General features: G+C 36.9%; 1 protein-coding gene and 1 pseudogene across 5 annotated transcripts in view; one reads left to right on the forward strand and one right to left on the reverse strand.

Moving 5' to 3' along the window:
• FUT8 (fucosyltransferase 8) overlaps positions 1 to 23,389 on the forward strand; it is a 329,084-nt gene that overhangs the window by 152,095 nt on the left and 153,600 nt on the right. For all 5 annotated transcript variants that reach the window (XM_055538372.1, XM_055538374.1, XM_055538371.1 and 2 more), the window contains one exon: positions 84 to 512. In XM_055538372.1, the coding sequence (XP_055394347.1) occupies positions 310 to 512 (203 nt within the window). In that variant the 5' untranslated portion in view covers positions 84 to 309. The remainder of the gene's footprint in view (positions 1 to 83; positions 513 to 23,389) is intronic.
• On the reverse strand, positions 11,034 to 12,532 carry LOC129621685 (actin-related protein 3-like; annotated as a pseudogene).

Genomic DNA, 23,389 nt, shown 5'->3' on the forward strand with positions numbered 1-23,389 from the left:
TGTTTCTTTTAACTCCACGAATCTCAGCTTACGCTATTTTACACATCCTAAATAATTTAAATAATTTCTTTCTCTTTCCACAGCATGTAGAGTCCATGAAGCACAGGAAAATAAAACTTCCTACTCATACCACCAGGAGGATCTCTTGAAAAGAGTCACCATAGGACTACAGGAGAGAGTAATTTGTCTGAAGCACCATGTGTTGAAACAACGGAAGGCTGGAACCTTTGCACTGGTTAGAAACAGAGTGATGATGTTTTTAATTCTTTGAGCCCCAGGACCCCAGGAGAGTGAGTTGAAACTCTGAAAATGCGGCCATGGACTGGTTCCTGGCGTTGGATCATGCTCATTCTTTTTGCCTGGGGGACCTTGCTATTTTATATAGGTGGTCACTTGGTACGAGATAATGACCACCCTGATCACTCTAGTCGAGAACTGTCCAAGATTTTGGCAAAGCTTGAACGCTTAAAACAGCAAAATGAAGACTTGAGGCGAATGGCTGAATCTCTCCGGTAGGTTCAAAGAAACTGGGAAGAATGGTGAAATATTGTACTTTGTTTTTAGGTGCAGGGCTTCAGTCAGCTATTAAAAAAAATTCTTAATGATTTCTATAAACTATTTTTGCAAAAATGTAAATATCTTAGTAAGGTACTTTTTGTACTACTTCTCTATGTAGTTAACATAGAGAATTACTCTAGCAGATCTTGTTTTATATATGAATTTTAGTATAGAAAAACTGTGCTATTCAATTTATGTACTTATATTTTGTTTCAAATTATCTTCAGAATTTTGATAATTTTAATAAATTAAGCTTTGTATGATTTGAATTAGTCCATATTAAAATGTTCATCATGGACTATAATAAACACATTATAATAATTGAGAGACTAAGTTAGTCTAACTATAACTTATGAAATGAAAAAAATTCAGTCTTAAAACAGTTGTATCTGGAATCTAGAGATTTATTATAATTTCTACTTCTAGTCTATTAAAAAATGTGACAAATATCTGTTAGAAGTCATCAACTTTTGGGAAAAACAAAGTTCTGTATTTTGGGGGGCAAGTGAACGTAGTGTTAAATAGATAATCTCTATATTTGTTTTCAAAGTTATTGAATTTAGAAGTTCTTTAGTATCTTCTCATTCCTCATACTTAAATTTGAAAGTGATTATATATTTAGTGCTTGTTGTCTCTCAAGACAGCAGTCAAAGATTTGAGAAGATGAAAAAGTGAGACTCATCTACAGGTGGTAATTGACTCTAAGGGAAGTAGTGTAGAGAAAAAGAATACAAAGTCATTTCTTTTTTGAGAAACAAATAAACTGAGGGGTTGAAAGTGGAAGCATTCTGTTGTGCATAGAGCCTTCAGAGTAATTGGAGAAGGAGAACTGGAGAGAGTGGTGCTGTGGAGGCTGAGGAGCCTTCTACATTTCTACAGCCTTCTACATTTCTACATCCTATGAAGAAATGCAGGTGGCAGCAGCATCCACCCTTGGTGCTTCCCTGCCCTCACTGCCCTTCACTCTTTATTTAGAACTCAGTTCTTTCCTTTTGTTTAGTTCCATAACTTTTCTTCACCCTGATATTATTTTTGATCTCTTTATGTTCTTTGGAAAGCTGGGATATGTGTTAAATGAGTTTTACAACAATGAGTGAAACATCATCCCTATCATTTGTAGGAGTAGTACCAATCAGCAAAGTACAAAGTAATCAGGAATCAGGAAGTGGACAGATAACTTTTTGAAATTTGTGTATCATTTTATTTCCATGTTGAGAAGACCCAGGGAGGTTCATGGAAAGGATGGTCTTTTCAGTAGAGTCTTACTCATTTGTTATGGGAACCAAAGATTGACAATTAGAAGATAGTAATAATAGCTGACATTTGTTGAGAGTTTATTTTGTGCCAAGTACTGTGCTAAAGACTTTATATGGATTATCTCATTGAATTCCACAACTTTTTGATGGGATGCTGGTTCTGATTTTATAACCATTTTACAGATAAGGAATCAACAGAATATTAAGTGATTTAATTTTTCCCAAGATCACAGTTTTCACAAATGATGGCACTTACTTTGAATATTGGCAGTTTGAGTGGACAGCCAGGGAACTGGCGAATTGTTTTGCCTCTCTGAATAGAGGGGCTTCCCTTGTGGCTAAGCTGGTAAAGAATCCGCCTGCAATGCGGGAAACCTGGGTTCAATCCCTGGGTTGGGAAGATACCCTGGAGAATGGAACAGCTACCCATTCCAGTATTCTGGCCTGGAGAATTCCATGGACTAACTGAGTGACTTTCACTCTCACTCTTGAGTAGAAACCAGTGAGAAATAAATGATTCAGAAATCTCAACTAAACATCTCATGTAGCAAATCAGCAAGAGTAGTTAATTTTGCAGAATCCTTGTAGTAAGATCTTATTCTACATTATAGAAATTTTGCTCCTTGAAAAAAGAGTTGCTTCTTAATTTAGACTTATAAAAAATTGCTAATTTTCCCCCTAATTTCAACTTAAGTACTTATATTTCAGTTGGCTTATTTCTAACTGCCAGGCATTAGGTTGGCCAAAAAGTTCGTTCAGGATTTTTTTAAGATGTCATGGAAACATCCTGAATGAACTTTTTGGCCAACCTAATATTTGTTTCTATTGCATGAAGGAAAACTTGCTTTAATATGAGTTATTCCTTCTGCAAAATAATCTTTGAGTTTCTTAAGTCACTTTCTTTGTAGTCTTTCATGTGTCTGAAGAATTAAGTTCTCAGCTTCTCAAATGTAGAGACAACTTCTAAGAGTGTAGACATTTAATATGTCATGTTATAGCATATATACAATCTGAAAGCACAGATGGAGCAAAGGAGCCTGTATATATACACACACACAAAAATAATTTTAAGAAAATATGTAATTAAATGTAATTAGGGAAGAAAACTTCCTCAGGCCTTTCCATCAACTTTATTGATAGGACCATTTGTGTTTTCTCCAAAGAGATTTTATTTATTTTTTAAATTTTTATTTATTTATTTATTTTACTTTACAATATTGTATTGGTTTTGCCATACATCAACATGCATCCGCCTCAGGTGTACACGTGTTCCCCATCCTGAACCCCCCTCCCACCTCCCTCCCCATACCATCCCTCTGGGTCATCCCAGTGAACCAAGAGATTTTATTTTAAAGTCCCTGATATCAAAGGAAGAGCAGTAGAGGTGCTAGTGGCATTGGTTTCTTTTTCTCCCTTTATTGTAATATTTCATACTCAGTTTTCTGTGTCTTTTTTTAATAAGAAAATATGTTCAGAAGATAGACTATGTAGAATTAATTCAGATGTCTATAAAGCTAGATTATTTTTTTGAGATACGGTATGTGGATTGGAATTAGAAAGTAACCCAGAAGCCTGCATGTGTGCATGCTCAGTCGTGTCAGACTCTTTGCAACCCTATGGACTGTATAGCCCACCAGGCTCCTTTGTCCATGGGATTATCCCTGCAAGAATACTGGAGTAGGTTGCCATTTCCTCCTCCAGGGGATCTTCCTGACCCAGGTATCAAATCTGCATCTCCTGTGTCTCCTACATTGGCAGGTGGATTCTTTACCACTGGAACCACCTAATTCAGATGTCTTGTAAAGTTAGGTTATTTCTTTTTTTTTTTTTTTTTTTAATTTTATTTTATTTTTAAACTTTACATAACTGTATTAGTTTTGCCAAATATCAAAATGAATCCGCCACAGGTATACATGTGTTCCCCATCCTGAACCCTCCTCCCTCCTCCCTCCCCATTCCATCCCTCTGGGTCATCCCAGTGCACCAGCCCCAAGCATCCAGTATCGTGCATCGAACCTGGACTGGCAACTCATTTCATACATGATATTTTACATGTTTCAATGCCATTCTCCCAAGATACGGTATATGGCTTGAAATTGGAAAGTAAGTCAGAAGTCTGAAACTACAATTTTTAAACATTCAGGACAGTCATTTTTTAAAAGCAGTTGCCCAACCCTCTAGCTTGTGTTTGCTAATCTTGTTGATAGGACTACAAATTTAGGAAAATAATTTGAAGATCATTACTCTGAGGGATACAAATGTTTTAGATCAACGTGGGGAGGTTGCTCTATGTTGTTGTTTTTCAGTCGCTAAGTCATATCTGACTCTTTGCAAGCATGCCAGGCTCTTCTGTCTTCCACTGTCTCCCAGAGTTTGCTCAAATTCATGTCCATTGAATCAGTAATGCTGTCCAACCATCTCATTTTCTGCCACCCGCTTCTCCTGTTGCCTTCAGTCTTTCCCAGCATCAGGGTCTTTTTCAATGAGTTGGCTCTTCACATCAGGTAGCCAAAGTATTGAAACTTCATGTTCAGCATCAGTCCTTCCAATGAATATTCAGGGTTTATTTCCTTTAGGATTGACTTGATTTGATCCCCTTGCAGTCCAAAGGACTCTCAAGAGTCTTCTCCAATACCATAGTTCAAAAGCATCATCCTGTGTGTATTTCTGTGTGTGTCTGTATGTATATTTAATTCTGAATTGTTGATGAATTTCTATATGGTAAAATTCACTCCTTTTAGCATAAATGTCTATGAATTTTGACAGATCCTTACAGTCATGTAACCAGCACCGCAGTCAAATTATAGAAGAATTCTCTCTCGCTCCAGAATTCTGTTGTTCCCTTTTGTAGTTGAAATTGTATTCTACCTTCTGTCCCTGGCATCTACTGATCTATTTTCTATTCTGTTTCTTTTCTGTTCCAAAATGTCGTATAACTAGAATCATGCAATAGGTAGCCTTTAAGTCTTTTTTTTTTCATTTAGCATGATATATTTGAGATTCGTCAGTGCTGCTTTGTGTATTGGTAGTTCATTTTTGAGTAGTATTCCTTAGTATGTTTGTGTCAATGTTGTTGTTGTCTTTAAATGCATTCACCAGTTGAAAGATGTTAATATTTCCATTTTGGGGGCTATTATGAATGAAGCTGTTAAAAGCATTTTTCCTGAGTTTCTGTGTGTGAGTTTTTATTTCTCTTGGGTAAATACCTAGGAGTGGAATTGCTGGGTCATGTGTAAGTGCATTTTAACTTTATGTAAGAGGCTACCCAAATGTTTTACAGAGTACTTGAACTATTTTTTATTTCCACCAGCAGTGCTTGAGGGTTACAGCTCTAACCCTTGCTGGCACATGCTGTTGTCAGGTGTTTTTACTTTAGCTGTTTTGATAGATCTGTAGTGTCATCTCATATAGTTTCAGTTTGCATTTCTGTAATGATTAATGATGGTGAGCATTTTTTTATGTGCTTATTTCCTATTCATGTATGTGCTTTGGTGAAGTATTTACTCAGATTTCTTGCTTATTTATAAATTGAGTTATTTGTTTTCTTATTGAATTCTTTTTAAAAACTGGGGTTTCATATATAACAAAATGTATTATATATATATATATATGTGTGTAGATATAAAATAAAAATATAGTAGCATAAACCAATAAACATTTATTTGCTTCTGATTATTCTATTTCAGTTGGCCTCAGCTGGACTGTTTTTCTAATTATATCTGGGGTCACTGATGTGGTTGTAGCCATCTGGTGGCTTCATTGTGATTGGGCAGTCTGATGACCTCACACATGCTCCGTGATTAAGGGACCCTCAGCTGGTTCCCCTGTGTCTGGCTTCTCTAGAAGGATAGCCCTGGTTTCTTACCTTGCAGGGTTCTAAGCAGGCAAAAGTAGAAACTGCAAATCCTCTTGAGGCCAAGCATGAAAAGTTACACAGTATCACTTCTGCCACATTCTGCTAATCTTTGCAAGTCAAAGGGACTTTCCACATGTAGGGAATGGAAGTAGGAACTGCAAAGAATTTGTAGCCATTTTGACCCACAGTTCTCATCTCTAGATGTAATGTTGAATAGATTAGGTCACATTGTAGTGGTCTTGAACAGCCAGAGTTTAGTGTAGGCTTGGTTGATAGATAACAAGAAATCATAATTGGTTTTTCAGCAGAGGAGTGACACTGTGAAAATGGTTGAGGACGATTTAGATTTTCAGGTAGATTTGGCCATGTACTTGACTAGAGTGAAATGAACTGGAAAGTACAGTATTAATCTAGACATGAGGTGTTGCTGACCTTAATTAATGATTAAATTGCATGGCTTTGGTACCAAGGTACATCTGCTTATTTTCCCATGTTTCCTTCATGCTTTTATCTGGCTTTCCCCAATCATCCTTTTCTTACTTGTTGATTGCCAGCATCTTGAGTATACATGTAATATCTTTCTTTAAAAGCTTATAAGTCATCGCTTTTTAGCATGCCACCCTGCAGGAATGCCTTTTCAAATTTCATATTTGTTTTGTCTCAACTTTTACTAATGTGTAGTTGCTATCAGTTCACAGAATCTTTGCTTCTTATTCTTAGGATTTGAACCTGCCATTCTGCCTCTCAGAGTAGAAATTAGCAGAAAACACCTGGAAAATTACTGAAACTTGTTCTGAAACCCTGTGAGCAGTGAACCTCATTGACAGATGTCAGAAATGGACAGAACTTGTAAAATTTAAGGAGTGCTTAATTGAAAGCTTTCCTCTTAATTCCTTATTCTACTTCCATTTATTTTGGGGAGCATAATTTTAAAAAATTCAGTGTGAATTTGTAGCCTTTTTTTTGGTCTAGGAAAGAAAATATTTCTTCTGGAATTTAGATATTAGCTATAAGCTAAATTTTACAGACCATGAAGGTATAATTAACTTAGATTATGTGTATTTCTGAGCTACATACTAGTCTCCTCAGTTGGATTAGAGCCAAATCATGAATCTTCCAGTGGAAAAATTTGTCTGATACAACAAAAGTATGAAAAACTGCCATGGGTAGGAAGGAAACTGATGCGGTTTTTCATAGGTCATATCTTACTTCAGTTTGTGAAACTGGTATTAGAAATTGCAGATGCCTTTGTTCCTGTTGGTTGTTTAGAGGATTTGCTGTAGGCAACCTTCTCCATAAATGCTTGTCTCATTTGTAAAGAGTGTACTTGTGTTGAGTCGCTCAGTCGTGTACGACTCTTTGTGACCCCATAGACTGTAGTATGCCAGGCTTCCCTGTCCGTCAGCCATCTCCCAGAGTTTGCTCAAACTCATGTTCATTGAGTTGGTGATGCCATGCAACCACTCATCCTCTGTCGTCCCCTTCTCCTCCCGCCTTCAGTCTTTCCCAGCATCAGAGTCTTTTTCAATAAGTCAGCTGTATGCATCAGGTAGCCAAAGTATTGGAGCTTCAGCCTTAGCATCAGTCTCTTCCAATGAATAAAGGGCTGATTTCCTTTAGGATTGACTGGTTTGATCTCCTTGCTGTCCAGGGGACTCTCAAGAGTCTTCTCCAGCGCCACAGTTCCAAAGCATGAATTTTTTAGTGCTCATCCTTCCTTATGGTCCAACTTTCACATCCATACATGACTACTGGAAAAACCATAGATTTGACCATATGGACCTTTGTCAGAAAAGTGATGTCTCGGCTTTAGAATCTGCTGTCTAGGTTTGTCATAGCTTTTCTGCCAAGGAGCAAGAGTCTTTTCATTAAAAGAGTATACTGATTCAATTCTTATAGCAAGTGAATAGATTGGAGTGTATAGAGCATCTAGCTATAACCTTCCCCCCACCTTTTTTTTTTACTTTTATTTTTGCAATCCTCCATCCATTATTCCTTATGCTATCAAGAATGTCTTACTTTTCCATATGGAAAATATTCCTTTCCTATGTTAGAATATCTTAGTGAGATTTTTAGTCAATATTCTTAGCCTTCTCAGTCTAACAATGAGATGGTTTCTCCCTGGAATTTGTATTAACCTTTTCATATATAGCTGTATTAAATTTGCTAGTGGAGTGTTTGGTATGTTAACAAGACATGCTTACCTGTAATATTTCCTTCTTACAGTGTCTTTAGGGTTTTAGTATTAAGGTTATATACTATGCTAAGTCACTTCAGTCGTGTCCGACTCTGTGCAACCCCATAGACGGCAGCCCACCAGGCTCCCCTGTCCCTGGGATTCTCCAGGCAAGAACACTGGAGTGGGTTGCTAATTCCTCCTCCAATGTATGAAAGTGAAAAGTGAAAGTGAAGTCGCTCAGTCATGTCCGACTCTTAGAGCCCATGGACTGCAGCCTGCAGCCCACCAGGCTCCTCCATCCATGGGATTTTCCAGGCAAGAGTACTGGAGTGGGGTGCCATTGCCTTAAATTTTATTCTCAGAAAGTGTTTGTATAAAATTGGAATCCATTCTATTTTATATCTTTGTTAGAATTTCACCAGTGAAGCTGTGTGGGCCTAAAGTCTTTATTTTGGGTGAGCGGGGGGAGGAACATAGGTTGGTTTTTGTAGAGACATGAGACATGTGGGAAGACTTCAGATTCTACATTTGTTTTTTTTAATAGAAATTGGACCATGCATATTTTCTATTTTTTTATGTCAGTTTTGGTAAAATGTATTTTTTAAGAAATGTGTCCATTTTATCAAGATTTTCAAATATATTAGCATAAAGCTGTTCATAATTCCTTTTTACTTTTCACCTATAATATCTGTAGTACTGTTTCCTTTTTTATTCTTGATTTGTTTATATTTTCCACTTTTATCTTACAAACAGTTTATTGATTTTATTTATTTTTTTGAAGAATTTCTCCTGTTTCCCCCCCCATTGTATGTTTGTATTTTATTGATTTCTATTCTTAGTTTGTTAATTTCTTTCTTGTAGTATCTTTGGAGGGTTTTTTTTTTTCTTTCTGTTTAAAGCTTTTTCAGAAAGAATTTTATATTATTCATTTTAAGCCTTGCTTTTTTCCTAACATATGCCTGGAGAGCTAAAATTTTGCACAGCTGTAGAGAGCACAGTTGCATCTTGCCAATTCTGTCAGTGACTTATTTTAACTGATATTTCAGTCAAAAATAGTTTCAAATTTCTTTTGTGATTTTTCTTTTTAACTTGCTAGGTATTTAGGACTGTATTTTAACCCAGTGTCTGTTATAAAGTGCACATTATGTTATTATAATTTTGATATAAATTAATCATATTCCTCTATAATTGACTACATATTTATTCTTTCTAATGTTGTTTATTCCTTCCTGCAGTTTATTTCTTCCATGCTGATCATTTCCCCTCAGTCTGGAGAATATCCTTTAGTATTTTTGGTAGTGCAAATTTGATGACAATAAATGTTTTTTGATTTTCTTTTTCTGAAAACTTTTAAAACATATGCACTGTTGAGATAATGTTTGGTTGTATACAATTTAATTTGGCACATTAGAATTTAATTTTTTTAGCACTTTAAACATGTCATTCTATTGTTTTCTAACTTACATAGTTTTTGTTGAAAAGTCAGCAATTTTACTTGAAGTTTATCTTTCTCTTTGGCTACTTTTGCATTTTAATTTTTGTCTTGGTGTTATACAAGTTGACCGTGACACCCAGATATAACTTTGTTTTTATCTAGTTTGAAATTCACTGAGCTCAATTCTGAGATTTGATATCGTAGGTTTTAGAAAATCCTCAGCTATTACCTCTTTAAATACTGCTTCTGGACTATTCTTTCTCTTTTCTCTTGAAACTCCACTTACACGTATTAGTACATTTCCTTTTATGGTGTCTCACATGCCTTTTATGTGTCTTTCACAATCTAATTTGTTTTTGTACTTCATTTTATGTGTTCTGTTTTGAACTGTCTTCCAATTTATTTAATCTGTCTTCTGCACTCATTCTGATGTTAAGCACACCCAATTAGTAATTTTTTATATATTTTGATTCCAAAATATTTAGTTCATTCTTTTTTATGATTTCAAAATTTTTTGTAAATTTTCTATTTTTCATCAATATTGTTCATGTTTTTTAAATAATTTCTTTAAGTCATTATTCTAATATAGCTATTATATTGTCTACTAATACCTGGATGATATCTGGATCATTTTTTGTTCATCTTTTCCTATTGATTATTGGTCAGATTTTTTTCCTCTTTACATGTCCAGGAATTTTTTTTTTTTTCTCTTTTTTAAGAATACTAGGGTGGGTTGCCATTTCCCATTTCAGGGGATCTTTATTTTTGTTAGATAGTATGACAAAATATTTTGAAAATATGTTGTCTAAAAGTAGTTTGGAAATTATGGAAACTTCCCTCTGATATGGATATATTATTTCTGGGACTGTTATGTCATCTGGTGTAATTAGGGATTGAGCTGGGTCATGGCTAAATTATGGTTTTAGTAATACTTAGCCCACTTCTTTTTCTTGCTTGTTATTTAGGTGTAAATCTTCCATGCTTTTTATTTTTTATTTATTTATTTTTTTTAAAGAAATTTGTGCCTTTATTAGAATGGTGTTAGGCTTTAAATATACCAATTTGGGTAATCAAATTATTCATTTTTTAATAAGAAATGACACTACAGAACTGCAATACTGGTCCAACAGTCTTGTCTTTACTTTTCCTTTAAAGCGAGAAAACAGAACGCGAGTAATCAGAAAGCACTAGCAGGCATCAGTTAATCCAAGACACTAGCTTCTTAGTTCCAAAAGCACTTGCAAAGAAAACCATTGGGGGGCACAGGAGGGTGGAAGCACTTCATAATAACTGGAATCCCATGAGTGTGTGTGTACACCAAGTCTCACAGGCTATTTTTTGTATTTATCCTTTACTTGGTCACTTTTTTATTTTTACCCTCAAATACTAGTTTTTCTTTGACTTTTTTTCCTCAAAGTATAAAAAGTATGAATATAAACAAGCTCTTGCATTGCACACACTTCAAAGTGTACAATTCAAGCATTATAGAGCTATCTACATATTGATAAATCCCATCAAATCTTGGATAATTCAATAATATACAAAATACCAGGGCACAGAAAGAACTAAAACCCACTTCTTTTTGATACACGTAAGATTCAAATATTCAATCTAAAGAAAAACACTTAAATCATTTTGGCTCTCCTCTACATTCGCATGTTGATATACTTATTAAAATATTCCTGTATAATTAATGTTTGGTCTTATTATTTTAAGTCAGGTTCAAAACCAGCCATCCAGACAAAACAGGTAATCAGAAAGACTATTTCTTCCCCACCTCCCTAACCCCAATAACTATGAAGCCAATTTTACGACATGACTCCAAACACTGGATTGTGACGACAAATGCTAGGTCCAATTTCTTCATAATCCTTTTTGGTGTGGCATACTTGGTAGAACTCAGGTGTGGAAGCCAGCATAGATCCTCCAAACCAAACTGCGTATCGTTGCATGTGATGTGTAATGACTTGTACATCAATAGGTTTTGGCTTCAATCTACCACCACTCAATTCCTCACTTAGTTTCAGCCTGGCATCTACAGTTCTTTTCAAATCTCTTTGCAAACGACGTCCAAAGTCCCTGAACATGGTTGAACCTCCAGAGAGGACAATATCCTTTAGAAAGGACGTCTGACATCGATAGGACAATTCTGAATTACTTCATCTACAACTTCTGAGATAGGCTGGGTAAAGTCTGGGTTAGCAAACTCTGGATGAAAAAAAATTTCAGGTCCCAAGAATCTCTCATATCCAACATCAATGGAAAACTCTTTCTTTGAGATAGCATTGATTCCAGTATACTGTTAAATCCACTTTGATCCATCTGTATCATACTTGTTAAATTCTTTTACTAAGTCTGGGCAGACATAACTATAGCGCTCCTTCACTGCCTTAGCAGTTTCCAAGGATTGCTCTGGAGGAATTCCTACTTCTCGGTCTCTCAACAATTGCTGAATAAAATACGTTATATCTCGTCCTGCGATGGGAATGTGCTTAATACAGCTGCCAATCACATACCCTTCAGCCACAGGGATGACACGAGTGACACCATCTCCACTGTCTATTACCGTACCGCTCAACGTCCGTTCTCCTGCTTGTCTGGAGGTCCAAGATGCAGCTAAGGCAAGAACGGCCTGTACAGCAATGTACAAGCCAGGAACATTGAAAGACTCAAACATTATTTCAGCAGTATATTCCCTGTTTTCTGGAGTATTCAGTGGAGGTTCAGTCAAAAGAAAATAATGATCTTCAGGTTCCGCCCTTAAATATTTAAAGATGACTTGCTCCATAAACCTTTCCATTAAGTCCCAGTCTTCAACTATACCATGGTGGATTGGCCACTTTGTTGCATATGTAGGTTTTTCTATTGCTTCATCACCAATGAAGAAGTCTAGGTCGTCAACACCTTTCATCACCCTCCTTTGAGCTTGATCTCCTACTTTTGCTGACTCCTTAATAGCAATACAGGAAGGGATGATAAACTGTGGTTCCGTATTTCCAGCATATCCTAATTTTGTATACCCCGTGCCACAGTCCACCACACAGGCCGGCAGCTGTCCCGCCATCTTCCTCCTCGCCTGCTGCTGCTGCTGCTGCTGCCGTCTGCTCTGTGCCGGTTGGGGCCAGGGATGGGCGGCGGGAGGTAGAAGCTCTCTGATCATCCACGGCTGGGCCACCCTCTCCATCTGGGGGCGGAGCCGGGAAGCCAAAGCAGTAGCGAGAGAGAAGCAGGCTCGGTCAGCGGCTACCACTTCCGCAACCCGGGCAGGCAGGCAGTCCCCGCCCTGCCCCGCCGCGGCCTCCTCCCCCCCTCCCCTCCTCCTCACTTCTGCCCCCACTCTACAACTTCTTCCCCTCACACCGCCTTTTCTTCCATGCTTTTTAATTGAGGACTTGATGGATTTCTTTCAGGACTTAAATATTGTGGGAAATTTATTCAGCCTTTTAGATGTGTTCAGTCTTGCTCATTGGCGTCTTAAACCGTGGATCATATAAATATAGCAAACACTGAAAAAAAATAACTATGACTTTAAGGTAGGTCTCAAATAGAACTTTGTCTTGTAATATCCAGGACTGAAAAATTTTAGCCTGTCTTAAAATTTCTCTCTAGCATCCCATGACCATTGGTCATAGCAAACACTCTCTTCCAACAACACTAGAGGTGATTTTACACATGGACATCACCAGAAGCTCAGTACCAAAATCAGATTGATTATATTCTTTGCAGTTGAAGCTGAAGAAGCTCTTTACAGTCAGCAAAAACAAGACCTGGAACTGACTGTGGCTCAGATCATCAGCTCCTTATTGCAAAATTCAGGCTCAAATTGAGGAAAGTAGGGAAAACCACTTATCTATTCAGCTCTAACCTAAATCAAACCCCTAGTGATTATACAGTAGAAGTAATGAATGGATTCAAGGGACTAGATTTGATAGAGTGCCTGAAAAACTATGGATGGAGGTTCATAACACTGTACAGAAAGTAGTGACCAAAACGATCTCCAAGGACAAGAAATGCAAGAAGACAAAGTGGTTGTCTTAGTAGGTCTTACAAATGGCTGAGAAAGAAGAGACGTGAAAGGCAAAGGAGAAAGGGAAAGATATTCCCAACTGAATGCAGAGTCACAGAGAATAGCAAGGAGAGATAAGAAAGCCTTCTTAAGTGAATAATACAAAGAAATAGAGGAAAGCAATAGAATGGGGAAGACTAGAGATCTCTTCAAGAAAATTGGAGATACCAAGGGAATATTTCATGGAAAGATGGGCACAAAAAAGGACAGAAACAGCAAGGACCTGACAAAAGCAGACGAGATTAAGAAGAGGTGGCAAGAATACACAGAACTATACAAAAAAGATCTCAAATGACCCAGATAACAATGATGGTGTGATCACTCATCTAAGCCAGACATCCTGTGATATGCAGTCAAGTGGGCCTTAGGAAGCATTACTACGAACAAAACTAGTGGAGATGATGGAATTCCAGTTGAGCTATTTCAAATCCTAAAAGATGATACTGTGAAAGTGCTGCACTCAATATGCCAGCAAATTTGGAAAACTCAGCAGTGGCCACAGGACTGGAAAAGGTCAGTTTTCATTCCAATCCCAAAGAAAGACAATGCCGAAGAATGTTCAAATTATCATACAGTTGCACTCATTTCACATGCCAGCAAGATTATCCTCAAAATCCTTCAAGTTAGGCTTCAATGGTATGTGAACTGAGAACTTCCAGATGTATAAGCTGAGTTTAGAAAAGGCAGAAGAACCAGGGATCAAATTGCCAGCATCCACTGGATCATAAAAAAAAACCAAGGGAATTCCAAAAGAAAATCGACTTCTGCTTCAGTGACTATGCTAAAGCCTTTGATTGTGTGGATCACAACGAACTGTGGAATATTCTTAATGAGGTGGCATTGCCAGACCACCTTACCTGGCTCCTGAGAATCCTGTATGCAAGACAAGAAGCAATAGTTAGAACTGGACATGAAACAATGGACTGGTTCAAAATTGGGAAAGGAGTACGTCAAGACTGTATATTGTCACCCTGCTTATTTAACATATATGAAGAGTACATCATGTGAAATGCTGGGCTGGATGAATCACAAGCTGGAATCAAGATTGCCAGGAGAAATATCAACAATCTCAGACATGTAGATGATACCACTTTAATGGCAGAAAGTGAAGGGGAACTGAAGAGCCTCTTGATAAAGGTGAAAGAGGAGAGTGAAAAAGCTGACCTAAAACTCAGCATTCACAAAACTAAGGTCATGGCATCCAGTTCTATCACTTCATGGCAAATGGGGAAAATGTGGAAACAGTGTCAGATTTCATTTTCTTGGACTTCAAAATCAATATGGACAGTGACTGCAGCCATGAATTAAAAGACTCTTGCTCCTTGGAAGAATACCTATGACAACCTAGACAGTGTATTAAAAAGTAGAGACATTACTTTGCTGACAAAGGTCCATATAATCTTAAGTTATGATTTTTCCAGTAGTCATGTATATGTGAGAGTTGGACTGTAAAGGAGACTGAGCACTAAAGAATTGATGCTTTTGAACTGTTGTGTTGGAGAAGACTCTTGAGAGTCCCTTGGACTGCAAGGAGATCAAACCAGTCAATCCTAAATGAAATCAACCCTGAACATTCATTGGAAAGACATGCTGAAGCTGAAACTCCTGTACTTTAGCTACCTGATTCAAAGAGCTGACTCATTTGAAAAGACCCTGGTGCTGGGAAAGATTGAGGGCAAGAGAAGAAGAGGGCAACAGATGGTGAGATGGTTGGATGGCATCTCTCACTCAATGAACATGAGTTTGAGTAACCTTGGGAGGTAGAGATGACAGGGAAGCCTGGTGTGCTGCAGTTTGTGGGGTCGCAAAGAGTCAGACAAGACTTAGTTACTGAACAACAACAAGCATCTCTTCAAATTAAGCTACTGTACCATGGACAAAACTGGCTATAAATTTGTTGTTCCTATAGTTCCCAAATTTTCAAAATCTTTTGTAGAATCCAAACCTGTACCTCACGTCATAGCTAGAATCAGTAAGTGCCCCCTAGGTAAAAACATGGGCTAGTTATACAATGCTGTTCTCTGGACTGTTAGTTAATTTAATACTGCATTTAAAAATACCTCTCTAATGGCTTTAAATGGGTTATTTTTAAAGTTACTTGTTTTCAAATTATTTTTATTGTTATTATTACAACAGGGTTTCCCTGGTTGCTCAGACAGTAAAGAATCTGCCTGCAGTGCAGACCTGGGTTTGATCCTTGGGTTGGAAGATCTCCTGGAAAAGGGAATGGCTACACACTCCAGTATTCTTGCCTGGAGAATTCCATGGATGGAGTCGTCTGTCGAGCCGACAGTCCATGAGTAGAGCAGGGTTTGCCATGAACTATTATATTCTACCTGAAATGAAAACTACCTATATTGAAAATTGTTGGAATTCATTTATCTTAATACAGCTGCTATAAAGAGATTCCCATTAGTTCCTATATTTAGGTCCCTAGATCTGTTCTGTTTCTTGCCCGTTTTAAGGTCTGGTTGTTCAGGTTTTCCTTTGATTTATTTTTAATTTTTTCTCCCATTGTACCCCCTGTTGTGTGGTAAAGGAAAGTAGGAGTTTGGGCAGGTTGGAAGTTTTTTTGTTTTTTTTTTAACTAATATCAGTGATCTCCGATTCATTGACCAATATAGTGTATCTCTTAGGAGAAAGAGATCAAGGTGAAATCTAGATAGATTGATCTTGATGTGCTTTCTAAACCTATCCAGTGGAAGGTCGGAAAGTTAATCTAGAAGTCAGGAAAAAGTCAGGATGAGAAAGATACCTTTGGGAATCATCTGTATAGAAGTGATTGCCAGAAAATGTGTTGTACAAGGTAAAATTTGTGTGTTTATTTCAGGTAACCCACAGTCATCATAGGTTTGGAGAGAAGTTAGTGTGGGAATAGTTTTAAAGGAGATTTTAAAGCATATCTGAAAGAATTGCTTTCTATTAGTAGTTTGTCAATAAATAGCTCTTTAGCTAATGATAGTTGATAATTTAAAAAAAAACATAATTTAAATACTTTCCTAGAATCAGAATACTTGTTTCTCTTTAATAGAAAGGAAAAAAAATCATATTAAATATTTGGCATAACACATTAGATTTCATAAAATGTACATGTTACTCAGAGTGACTGTTTACCCTGAGAAAATCAGTTGACTTTTTTTGGCCTAGAATACAAAAGTAGAGAAGGTTGATTGGGATAGATGATCATATTCAATAAATTTGTAAGTCTTTACAGAGACAAAATAATTACATAATATACTAGATCATGAAGGAGTATAGAATAGGTTTTGTTCCTTAGGATTTGGCTTTCATAACTGAATTATATGAATTTTTTAAAGATGAGCTGCTTTTATATGTCGGAATTATATTTGCCCACCATGAGCTTTATTTAAAATACATAAATTTTAATTATTCATTATAACTACTCAGAAGGGCCTTTAGGGAAGACTGCACCATTCTTTGAGAAAGGTGTCACATGAATAAAGATATTAAAATCCTAACTATTCATTGGAAGGACTGATGCTGAAGCTGAAACTCCAGTACTTTGGCCACGTGATGCAAAGAAAGGCAGGGGGAGAAGGGGACGACAGAGGATGAGATGGTTGGATGGCATCAGTGACTTGATGGAGATGAGTTTGAGCAAGGTCTGGGAGTTGGTGATGGACAAGGAAGCCTGGCATGCTACACAGTCCATGGGGTCGCAAAGAGTTGGACATGACTGAGCAATTGAACTAAACAGAACTGACCGTGAGCTTTATTTAAAATACAGAAATTTTAATTATTCATTATAGCTACTCCAACCAGTCCATTCTAAAGGAGATCAGCCTTGGGATTTCTTTGGAAGGAATGATGCTAAAGCTGAAACTCCAGTACTTTGGCCACCTCATGCGAAGAGTTGACTCATTGGAAAAGACTCCGATGCTGGGAGGGATTGGGGGCAAGAGGAGAGGGGGACGACAGAGGATAAGATGGCTGGATGGCATCACTGACTCGATGGACATGAGTCTGAGTGAACTCCGGGAGTTGGTGATGGACAGGGAGGCCTGGCGTGCTGTGATTCTTGGGGTCACAAAGAATCGGACACGACTGAGCGACTGATCTGATCTGATCTGATCTGATAACTACTCAGGCATTTAGGGAAGATTGGGCTGTTCTTTGAGAAAGATATCACATGAATAAAGGTATTAAAATCTTAAATAACCAAGATGAAGTTATTTAAACTTTGTGATTTAGTTTTGTCATATAGACAAAGTGAGTATGCATTAAATACTTTATGATGTTTGAATATTTGAATTTAGGGGCCTTGATTAAATGTTTTTTTTAATCTTTTATTCTTTTATGTTAGTATTAATGAACTGATAATGTATTAATTTTACAGTATTAATATTACTGATAATTAAAGGTTAATAATAGGAAATACAGCCATAGTGATTCATCAGTTTCAGTGTTACTTCATTTATAGATGATGCATAATCTCCTATAAACAGTGTACAAGGAAAAAACTTTCCTGAGCCATTTCTCTCTCTTCTTTTAGGTGTACTGTTATTTCACTGGGAAGTTTTTTTTTAATGTTTTTGAGATGTCATGCTGCCATTTTATAATTGATTTAGGTAAAATCATGAAACAAAGTGGTTGTTTAGCTTGATCAGAATTCTAGACAAATCTGTCTGAAAGAGAATGAATGTAAAGAAGTCTTCAATGTATTAGTTAACTTATGAATTACAGTAGCTAGAAGGTGGTATAGTGTAAATTGGCACACTATGCTTATCTTGTTGCTGGTTCAAATAGCATAAATTTGATCTTAATACAGTCTTTTTGTTCTTTTAAAATGTATGCAAATGCGATTGCTTGGCAGAGATAATTGTACATCAGAAATGCATAAGAGAGTATAATGTTTGGAGAGAAGCTGGGGTGCACTTAATAAATATAGAATACTGTATCTTCATTAAAGACAAAAAGGACACTCAAAAGTCTAGTTTAATGTTAATTCTCATTTATATTCAATAACACTTCAAAAATATTATCTGTTACCAAATGATATGTACAGAAGCTAAAATGACTTAGTCGTTTTTCTGAGAGGCAGTGTCAGAAGTAAAAGCAGAACCTTCTGAGGATTTAGGAGTTTGTATCTAATTTTCAGTACACTCCTATTGGTCATTTTTTAATACCTTCTCATGTTCCTCTTCTGTTAAATATTATCTTCAGGACAATATGTTTTACTAGCCTACAGATAATGAAAACTATCCTATTTATTATTACTGTTACTTTTGATAGTTGTTAAATGTGATCAAAGATGTCCATATACCAGTATTAGAGAATTGTTACATCTTTTAGTTATATAAATGCACCTGTGTAAGCTTTAGTGATGGTGTTTCATGTTTATTGAACTTAACTGTAGTAATAGTTTATAATCTGTGTAAAGAAATACAGATGGCACATTTGATGCAGTTTGCTATGATCACAGTACTGCAGTGTTTAATGAGAGTCATAGAATCTGTGGGAAGAAACCACATGCTGTAAGTTTAAGTTCTAAATTTATTGGTCAACGATACATAAATTTTTTGGAAGTGGTATGACCGTATGGAGAGGAAATAGATGTGATGCATCTAAATGTAGCTCCCTTGGCCCTTTAGAGTTCCCGAAGGTCATAAACTGCTGGTGCTGTTGTCCACATTAGGTAATATCTTGCCATATCTGGCTTCATTTCTTGTTATGCTATAATAATGCTTATATTTGGGCCCAGTGTCACCTTTTTGGGAAGACCGTACACAAACTATGTGTTTTTCCGTTTAAGGAGATGTGTACAAACTGAGATTTATTAGTTTTTGAGCCAAACCTAGCATCAGTCCTTATTCTGATCCTTGAGAAGAATACAAAAGTCATTTCACTGTATCTCAATCATCAGTGTACTTCCTAGTTATTATGAATAGTACATTTCTCCACATACTGATAGTGGTATGTACTGTGCCTGTGCATGCGTGCACACCCACACACACACACACACACACACATGCATGCATAGAAGTTTGTTGTAAACCATCCAAGTCATTATTATTTGATTTTTTTTTTCTTTAGCACTATTGGTACCTTTCAAAAAGCAGAGGTCAGTGAGGAAGATAAAACTCTCCACCATAATTTTGCTCTCTTTAATATGTTACAGTGTTGGCAAGACTCAGATCGAATCCTGCCACACACAAATGTTTGTAAGTGGATAAAAAAACAGTCACAATCCGTTCTGTAACTTTGTCAGAGGGTATGCTCTTAGTCTTCTTTAGTTGTTTTTATAGTGTCTTTTGTGAAGGGCTCTCTTGCAGTTGTGATAGTCGTTCTGATAACATGTTTTGGTGTACTTTCTGTTCAGGTGTTAGAGAATGTCCGAATGAGCCCCTGAACGACATATGGTTTTGAAACCTAGGCCTAACATGTAATTCCAAAGGTTGTGATCTACTAGAGTTACTATGTTTGTACATATTGTTCACAAAATTGTTCGCAAAATTCTTCTATGTTTCCAGGTTCCCGTTTTCATACATATTGAATTAATTTTACCAGTAAAATAGTATTTGTAGTATCTACCTAGCTAGTAACAAACTACCTTTGATTGTAAATGCATGACATGACATGGATGTATGCTCAGTCATGTCCAACTCTGCAGCCCCATGGACTGTATAGTTACTCTGTCCATGGGATTTTCCAGGCAAGAATATTGGACTGGGTTGCCATTTCCTTCTCCACGGGATCTTCCCAACCCAGGAATCAGACCTGCGTCTCCTGTGTTGACAGGCAGATTCATTACCACTGCACCACCTGGGAAGCGCTTGATTAGAAATAGAGCTGGCTAAAGAACTTAATATCAATCACTGCCCTGGTAGTATGAACTTTTCCCCAGCTTTACTGACATACAGTTGACACATATCATTGTGTAAATTTAAGATGTGCAGCGAGATGAGTTTTGGGGGGATGGGAAAGGCCGCATTGGGTCTTAGTTGTTGTACATGGATCTTTGTTGTGGCACGCAGGCTTTTCCCTAGTTGTGGTGTGTGGGCTCAGTAGCTCTGTGCAGGCTTAATTGTCCCACGGCATGTGGGATCTTAGTTTCCTGACCAGGGATTGAACCCACCTCCTCCGCATTGGAAGGTGAATTTTTAACCACTGGACCACCAGGGAAGTCCCCAACGTGATGATTTGGTATATGTATATATTGTGAAAATTTTACCATAAGTAGGTTAGTTACACATTCATCACCTCACAACATAGTTATCTTTTGTGTCTGTGTGTGTATTTAAGATTTTCAAAATCTACTCTATTAGCTTTCAGGTATATATATATAATACAGTATTCTTAATCACAGCCATCATATTGTGCATTAGATCCCCATAACTTATTCATCTTATAACTTGAAGTTTGTTCTCTTGGATCACCTTTATCCATTACCTCACCCTCACTCCCCTATCCCTGATCCTGGAAACCACCAGTATACTGTTTGTACTATGAGTTCAGCTTTTTTAGAGTCTATACATAAGTGAGGTCATACAATATTTGTCTTTTTCTCTCTGATCTATTTGATCCTGGAGCCATGCTTTCAAGGCTCATCTGTGTTGTCACAAATGGTAGAATTTCCATATTTTATCATGGCTGAATAATATTTGATTGTATGTATATACATCACATATTCTTTATTCATTCATCTGTTGACAGACACTTAGGTTGGTTCCATGTCTTGGGTATTGTGAACAATGCTGTGGTGAACACGGGACTTCACATATCTCTTGGAGATATTGATTTCATGTTTTTGAGATGATAATTAGTGATGTTGAGCACTTTTTCATGTACTTGTCAATTTTTATGTGTTTTGAAAAAAGTCTGTTGAGTTTCTCTACCCATTTTTATTTATTTATTTTCAATCTTGATTTTTTTTAATTTATTTTTTTAACACCAAAAGCATTTTGTATTGGGGTATAGCCGATTAACACTGTGTGGTAGTTTCAGGTGAACAGGTGTACATATACATGTATCCATCCTCTCCCAAATCCCCCTCCCATCCAGGCTGGCATATAACATTGAGCAGAGTTCCATGTGCCTCTGCCCATTTTCAAATCAGATTTTTTTGATTTTTGTTATCGAGTTCATGAGTTTGTTATCTATTTTTGACTATTAACCCACTGTATATGGCTTTCCAGTTTTCTAACACTATTTATTGAAGAAATTACCCTCTCCTCATTGAGTATTCTTGGCTCTCTTGTTAAATGTTAATTGGCTGCATATTCACGGGTTTATTTCTGGGCTCTTGATTCTTTTCCATTGATCTATGTGTTTGTTTTTATGCAAATACATGCTGTTGGATAACTATAGCTTTGTAACATAGTTTGAAATCATGGAATGTGATGCCTCCCACTTTGTTTTTCTTGCTTAGGGTAGCTTTGGCTGTTTAGGATATCTTGTGGGTCCATACAACTTTTCAGATTGTTTTTGCCACTTCTGTGGAAAATATCACTGACATTTTAATGGGTATTGCATCAAATCTTTAGATGTAATGTCCTTTCTATTTCTTCACTTTGAGCCTGTGTGTGTCCCTAAAACTGAAATGAGTCTCTTGTAGGCAGCATATATAGGTATACCTTAAGAAACTCAGGTTCGATTCTAGACCACCACAAGAAAGCAAATAATGCAGTAAAGCAATCACCCAGTTATAAAGTTTATACTACATGGTAGTCCATTAAGTATACAATAGCATTATATCTAAAAAATATGTATATACCTTAATTTTAAAGTACTTTATTTCTAAAAACTCCTAACCATCATCAGAGCCTTCAGCAAATTGTAATCTTTTTGCCGGTAGAAAGTCTTCCCTCAGTATTGATGGTTGCTGACTGATCAGGGTGGTGGTTGCTGAAGGTTGAGGTGACTGTGACAGTTTCTTAAGATAAGTCAATAATGAAGTTTGTAGCATCTTCACCAGAAGTAGATTCCGTCTCAGGAAACCACTCTCTTTACTCATTTATAAGAAGCAACTCCTCGTCCATTCAGGTTTTTCATGAGATTGCAGCAATTCAGTCACATCTTCAGGCTCCCCTTCTGATTGTAGTTCTCTTGCTATTTCTGCCACATCTGCAGGGACTTCTTCCATTGGAGTCTTGAACCCCTCAAAGTCATCCATGAAGATTTGAATCAGCTTTTTCCAGACTCCTGTTAATGTTGATATTTTGACCTCTTCCCATGGACAGAGGAACCTGGAGGGCTACAGTCCATGGGGTCGGTTGCAAGAGTCAGACACGACTTAGCAACTAAACCACCACCACCGCCATGAATCATGAATGTTCTTAATGGCATCTAGAATGGTGAATCCTTTTCAGAAGGTTCTCAGTTGACTTTGCCCAGATCCCTCAGAGGAATCACTGTCTGTGGCATCTATAGCCCTACAAAATGTATTTCTTAAAGAGTAAAACTTTGTTAGCAGGCTTAAAAACAACTTGAATCTAGTCATTCTGTATCTTTTGATTGAAGAATTCAGTATATTTACGATTAGAACAGTCATTGATATGTAAGGATTTACTAATGCCATCTTAATATCTGTGTGGGCCAAAATATTGGAGAAGAACAGATACTCCCAACACATTTTGTGAAGTCAGCATTACCCTGATATCAAAGCCAGATAAATGAAGCAAAGCAGAAAACTACTGACTGCTGTCTCTGATGAATGTGTAAAAATTCTCAACAACAACAAAGCATATCTTTAAGTATTTATTCCCTAATAAAGAGTGAGATATTTGCCTAATAAAGAGTGAAATCACTTTTCCTAGAGTGTAAGTTAGAGCATACACCAGTATACACAAACACATACACCACATGTACTATGTGCGAAGGTATTTTAAAGTATTTTACTGACCAAGTGGCATAGTTGTATAGAGACTGACTGTTATCAATAGTCCTGTGTAAATTATGGTTTTTATCTTGTTTCTGTTATGTTTCTAATAGCATTTGTATACATGGAACTTCTGTTTTAGATCAGATGTATGTTTGCCTGATCTACTCATCTAAAAGAAATAAAAAGTTTTGCAGAAAT

Source organism: Bubalus kerabau, chromosome 10, assembly GCF_029407905.1.
Source record: "Bubalus kerabau isolate K-KA32 ecotype Philippines breed swamp buffalo chromosome 10, PCC_UOA_SB_1v2, whole genome shotgun sequence".
NCBI classification, from domain to species: Eukaryota; Metazoa; Chordata; class Mammalia; order Artiodactyla; family Bovidae; genus Bubalus; species Bubalus kerabau.